General features: G+C 36.2%; 1 protein-coding gene across 1 annotated transcript; it reads left to right on the forward strand.

Annotated features, from left to right (window-relative positions):
• The first annotated feature begins 520 nt into the window (after positions 1-520).
• Positions 521-3,761, forward strand: LOC129572528 (uncharacterized). The gene is made up of 3 exons (XM_055452496.1): positions 521-598; positions 1,034-1,566; positions 2,236-3,761. Exons 2-3 carry the CDS (start codon positions 1,053-1,055, stop codon positions 2,829-2,831), a joined length of 1,110 nt encoding a protein of 369 aa, XP_055308471.1. The 5' UTR covers positions 521-598; positions 1,034-1,052; the 3' UTR covers positions 2,832-3,761.
• Positions 3,762-6,997: the final 3,236 nt, after the last annotated feature.

Genomic DNA, 6,997 nt, shown 5'->3' on the forward strand with positions numbered 1-6,997 from the left:
TGAGTAGCTATTTTATAACAGCGCCAAAACTGAACATAGAGTTTCATCATAGCTTCCCGACATTATTGAACGCTGCTACTACTATTAGGTACTTCTCCAACCTCATTAAATCATTTCTATAGAAAATCGAAACAGCTCGTTCGGTAGATGAAGTGGTAGCAAATTAGACAAAACCATTCTCTCAAATAAACGGTCAATATACGGTCTAATTTGAATGACTTAACGTATGGTTTCCAAACGTGCTTGGTTTCAACGAAAAAAATTTAATTGTCAACAAAGAAAAATTGCAATGCTCATATTCGAACATCTTCGAAATGTGTCATACAATGATTTCGAACATCTCTAGCGACAACACCACAAATTTCGAAGTTTGAACGTGACACAAGCTACGATTGTGCATTGCCATTTCATCAGCACAACAACGTGCTTAGACGTACGAGGCTAGCAGAGTATCAAATTCGCCATTTTGCTTCTACACGAAGACACCATTTGCGCATCGAAAGTTAGTTTAGTGAGAAAATTAAAAAAAGAAACAATAGAATCATAGTTCTTTTGATGTTGATGGAGAGTGTAGCATACATCCACCAGAAAAGCAATTGTAAAAAAACAAATTCAATTCTAATTAAGTCGTTAAGTATATACCTATTAATACATTTGTAGATTTGTACATTTGAACTTTCTTCAAATAGATCCATTTCATACGAATTTGAGAATACTTCATTGGATTTCTATTGTTTTCACTAATATAATTCAATAGTTTTTGGTTCGATTCTGTGTCAGAGTTTTCGATATTTTCTGATTTTCCAATCAGAATATAATTTTCTTAACCTCAAAAAGTTGTGTCACTATAATGACCTATTCACTTTGCACATTGACTGTAATAGAATGTACACGTACAGCGCCATTTTAGCTGCGTGAACTGAATTGACAACGAATCTTATGTGTCCATCAAAATTCATACCTACTTGAAAGATGGTTGAATCATTGAATTCTTATCAACTTCTTTTCTTTTCCAATGATGTGCTATGACTAGGTTTGTGTAGCCAACAAAAATGAATTCAAAGCTTTCTACCGGCCAGAAGTGTCACAACAGATCTGATCATAACGACAAGTCTACTCAGAAGAAGCGTAGCAAGCTATTGAAAGAGACAAAAATTACGGACATCAATTGTGATTGTCTTGAGAAAATTTTCGAGTACTTGGCCATTGGCGACCTTTTGAATGTGGATGATTCGAATAAATGGCTCAAATTGGCAGCTGCCATAGTTTTCGGTAGAAAGTTTGGCCATAAAAACGTCAAAATAACTGATATTTATCCAAAATATGGGGCACTTTCTGAACGTGATGGAACAATTGTAGTTGGCGGATTGAAGACATGTCTACAGTTTTTGCGATGCTTCGGTGAATCTGTGAAAAAGTTGGACGTGTCCTTCGTTGACTCAACCAAGAAGCACCACTCGCACGTTGACGAGTACATAAACGACTACTGTGCTGACTCACTGGGGCAGCTCAGAGTCTATGGTCGGTTAACCAGTTTGATGAAGGATATAAGCAAACCATTTTCAGGTAATTGAAAGGAATTGAGCATCAGTGTTCCATCTCTGGTGTTCAAAAAAATTCGGTCCATGACTCAGGTTTTTGGAGATGAAAATTTCAGTTTATAGATAAATAAATTGAAGTATTGGGTGTATGAATTAGTTTCGGGCCTTCTCCAGAAGATGGCAATAGTTGACTTCATATCAAAGGGCTAGACAAGCTATGAAATTGATATATGTTGATTCATCGAAGTAAAATAGTCCTTGAACAGAACTTTGTCAATATAGGGACCGTAGCAATCACTCTCTCGCAAATAGGGTATTTTCCATATTGGCGGGAGTGAGGAAGATATGGTCCATTGTAAAATGGTAAAATCTTATCGAAATATTGGTGTTGATCGTTTCCAAGAATAACCAATCGTTATATATCGATTACGGAGGATAAAACTAAAACCCACAAAATACCCCCAATAAAAGCCAAAAATTGTCTGAAAGATGGGCAAAGGTAGTCGCCTCCAATAGACAACACGTTCTTTTACTCGAGGGGCCCCTCGCTTTTACTTGTAAACCATCATTAAAATACATTTTTTGGGAAAAAAGGCCCAAAACTAATTCCACAGTCCCAATATTTTCCATAAGAGTCATTCTGTTTCAACCAAAAATCAACACATTGACAAATTCAAATTGTTCATCGTTTCAGCTGTTGAATCTCTTTGCTTTGAAGAATGTGTATTGGGAAGCAAGTTGACGCAATTCAACGTATGGTTCCCGAGACTTCGACATTTGGTGCTGTTCACCAACTGCTTGAATCCCACCAGTATCCAGGTGTCATTTCCATACTTGGAACACTTGGCGACTGAAATCAATCACGGACGATCCACTGATATTGGAACGGAAAACCTGAAAATGGCCTTAGGCGGTAATCCACAGTTACGAAGCTTGTACATTCGGGTTGATACTGCTGAAAAGTTCGTGTTTGATGATTTCATCGAGGTCATCTGCCAAAATCCATTTATCGACAATCTTCAGACGCATTGGTACTATACACATACATTCCATAATTCAGATGTTCTGTGTCGAATTGCGAAGGCACTGCCATCCCTCACAGAGCTCCACTTCACCGGATTGGTGTTTAAAAACGTGGAAATCGCACGATTTCTGGATCAACACAAATCGTTGAAGAAGTTTTCATTCGTACTTTCCATGGGATATGCTTACAAATTTCTGCAAAGCGTTTTAGGTAACATCTGGAACGTTTCCAGAGACCGAAACAATCTCATCACTCTGCAACGTTGACAGGAGAAGGAAGGAAGAATGAAAATATTGTCGAAAATAATTCAAGAACACCAGTCAAAAAGAAAATTACCATATTTCTTGTCTATACTTTTACTTTCCAAAAATAATTTACATATTTTTTTAAAATCAAATTTCCGCAAAAGATATGCTCATGAATGAACTTGACACTTATTCACGAAACATTGCATTGGCTTGTTGATAGCAATAAAAGGAATTCACATGTAACTTGAAAGTTGTTTTCAAAACGTGTTATGAGCTGACGTCAGCAGCACTAGCTAACGTCAGCTGCTGATATTAGCTGCTGACGAGTATGCTTTGCGTTGTTTTAACGCATTTGCAGTACAAAATTCATATTCCTCTCTGGTTTCCAAGCCAAATTTCATATTCTCTTCATTCAAATTTGACTTGGAAACCAGAGAGGAATATGACTTTTGAACTGCAAATGCGTTAAAACAACGCAACGCATACTCGTCAGCAGCTAATATCAGCAGCTGACGTTAGTTAGTGCTGCTGATGTCAGCTCACAACACGCTCTGGTTGTTTTCCGCGACACCTTTTTAAAAACATTTCCATGAAATATTCAAACTTATAACGAACAAATTGATGTTGCTTTTTCATAGGAACTAATGTTTATCGCATAATTGCCGTTGCCAATTGACATTTGCCATATTTTTTTTTAACTCGTATTCATAATGTATAATGTCGACCAAATCTTGAAGCTCTCATTCATTACGCTTTTTGAAATACCTCAAGACTCGTTAAAATTGCTTGGTGCATATAAAACAAACGGTTGAGCGCATAATGTTTGATAGAAAATGGAATTCAGGCTAGCAGTCGTTCCAGTGTAAACTGTGCTCACAATCGAATTTACAATTTGAGCCTTAAGCTCAATTGATTTCCATGATGGAGAATAAGTGATTCATTTTTAAAAATTACCCAAATCAAACTTCTGTCAATGCGTAGTACTTGAAATTCCAAACTGAAATCATATTTGACGAATTTACATTAAAGATTTTTTTTAGTTTTTATAAAAATGATACTCTAAATTCAAGCCTTTTATTTTGCCTTAATTCTTGAATTAAATTATAGAACCATGGATAAAATAATAAAAATTCGGTCGAAATGAATCAAATTCGCTTTTTATTTGATTCACAACTGGTGACATCTGAATCAATCTAAGAAGATTCAACCTTCATTCGCTGCATCGAGACAGAAAAGGAAAATTATGACATTTAATTGAAACGTCACCATGAACAAGCTCGTGTATCAATTCGATTCATTGTTAACTGAGCAGAATGAAAAGTTCTTTTTACTGCGGACGTCGAAGGAGATAACAGATATTGTTGTATTATTATTGCTCACGCAGACATTTTGAATGGTGCAAAAGTATTGCGAAATAGTAGTTCAGATCGTTTGTTCGAGGTTACAATTATTTTTACCTTTTTTCAAGTGTAATTGGTACTTTTCAAGCGTGGAAATATATTAAAAATCGTTGGGAACCTCATAGTGGTGAATAAAAAGAAGTAAGTAACTTTCCATGACATATCGAAATGTCATTTCAAGACGATTTGGGCAAAATGTTTTTCACTTGAAAATATTCTTGTCTCTTGTGTCAAAATGGTTGACGACAATATTTATTCGCATTCAATTCGAAATTGAACAATTTGTGGAGAACATTTTGATTTTGAATCACTTTTGAATAGAATTTCTTTTGGAAATTTTGTTACGGTCTCTGAAGTGATAAAAATATTGAATAAATGAAAATTGTCTAGGCGAGCCATTGAAGTTGCAATGAACCAGAATGCACCGTTCCAATGCATCAGTTGAATCGAAGGGTTTAGGAATGGAAATGGCCGGGACCAACAATCAGTTGAATTGTCCAGTCGAAGTCAAAGAAGAGCCTCACATCAAGGAAGAGTCACAGTCAGTTGGCGAATTGATCAATGATCACATTTCAATAAGAAATAATTGTGGCATTGTACTGTCGCTTGGCATCAATCAACAGAATAGCGAATATGATTTTGATTATCTTAATTGCGAAGATGTCAAAATCGAGATGAAAGAAGAAGTGGGCACAAAGAAGGAAGCTGAATCGAAGCCAAATGCTGACTTATGCGAAGAAGCAGCAGGAAATTAGCAGGATCCACAGCAGCCGCCACATCAAAATGAAGACTATATACTACTAGGTAAGCGTTCATGGTGTAACGAAGCGAAAAGTAGTAAAGTTGGTGATCCGAAAAATGTGTCAAAACAACATGAATGCGATTTATGCGAATATTCCACGGGACATAAAGGGAATTTTACTAGGCACTTTCTCAAACACATTGGAGACAAGCCACAGGAATGCGATTTCTGTCGGAAACGTTTCATAAGTAAACAAAATCTCCGTGCTCACATGAAAATTCACGTCGAACTTTTACTATTCCATTGCCTGGGTTGTTTGCAAGGATTCGACGGCGAAGACAAAAAGACAAAGCATGAAATGAACTCAAGGGGGAAACTACTACTACCGCGTAATTCATATTAATACAATCTAGTACAACACAAATTCTGAAAAATTCCAAAAAATTCTGCGCAATTCAAAACAATTCCAATCGATTCCGATGTTCCTTAGTCAAATTTGGTGATGATCAACTCAAAATATCGCAAATATAGGGACATTTACCATTCATTTGAATGCATATTGAAGATTTTTACTTCCAGAACATATTTGACTTGTTTTGATCTACAAGACTCAATTCTAGCTCTGTTTTCCATTTTAAAAATATTTTATGTATCATAAAGCCTTTACCTATTTTAAGTGAAATATTGAATTGGAAGTGAGACCTATGTACAATTAAAAACGCCATATCTGAAGTTATTTCGATAAGATTGAACATCTATGCGCTTAAGCATTCCTTTGAGATGCTAAATGACCCTATATTTGCAATTTTTGAAGTTGATCATCATCAAATTTGACTTAGAAACATCGGAATTGATTGGAATTGTTCTGAATTGCGCAGAATTCTTTGGAATTTATCAGAATTGGTGTTGTACTAGATTGTATTAATATGAATTATGCGGTAGTAGTAGTTTCCCCCTTGAATGAACTGCAATGAAAACCCACCGCTATGAATGTCATTTGTGCAAGGAGTCGTTTGGATCAATGAAAACATGAGTCTCCACATGTGCGTGCACAGCGGTGACAAACCATTCGAATGCACACAATGTTCAAAGCAATTCACTGAGAAGCACCATCTCAACAGCCATCTGAAAATTCATGCTGGTCCACGCACATTCCACTGCTCCAACTGTCGCACAGCATTTTCACACCAAGACGAAAGAAATGCACACGAGGAAAAGTGTAATCGTCGTGTCTTCGAATGCTACGTTTGTGTCAAGCCATTTGTTTTTAACAAATTTAATTTAATTCGTCATATGCGCACCCATTCTGGTGAAACCCCGTTCGAATGTAAACATTGTCCGAAACAATTCAAACAGAAATCCAATCTCAACTGGCACATTGTATCTAATACGAATCAACTTCCGTTCAAATGTTTCATTTGTCGCCAAGGTTTCTCGAAGGAAGTGAAAAGAAAGGCACATCAACGAAATGGAAACCGACGCTGCTATGAGTGTTATTCGTGCAAGAAGTTCAATGGCTCATCCAACGCTTACTTGAATGGTCACATGCATATTTATTCAGGAGAGAAACTGTTAAAGTGCGAGCAGTGTCGCAATACATTTACAGCTAAATCGAGTTTGAAAAGGCACATGAAAAATATCCATTACAAAAAGTACTGAACAAAGCAATATGGTGGCATCAATCATGGTGTGCCTTTCCCACAAAATACACACAGAATCATAAGAAATTCAATTAGAATAACCAATCATTCAATGTTCAAACTACATTCAACAACTCATACTTGACAGATCGATTCAATTTTGTGTTCATTATAAATCGTTAGAATTCAGAAAAAAATCTGGTGAAATCTCGTTCGAAGGAACAATTCCAAGATTCATAGCAAACGAATGGATTATTTTGACTTTAATAAAGAATTTGTAAAACTACTAATACGAATCTGCATTATTTCATTCCCAACTAGTGAGATCTCAATAAGTTCAATCGAAAACCTTGAAACTTCATTCGCCATACGAAACCGTTGACAGGAGACGTCTATGCATTC

This window comes from Sitodiplosis mosellana, unplaced genomic scaffold (assembly GCF_009176505.1).
Source record: "Sitodiplosis mosellana isolate CC-2019 unplaced genomic scaffold, AAFC_SMos_1.0 Smas_scaffold_5169, whole genome shotgun sequence".
NCBI classification, from domain to species: domain Eukaryota; kingdom Metazoa; phylum Arthropoda; class Insecta; order Diptera; family Cecidomyiidae; genus Sitodiplosis; species Sitodiplosis mosellana.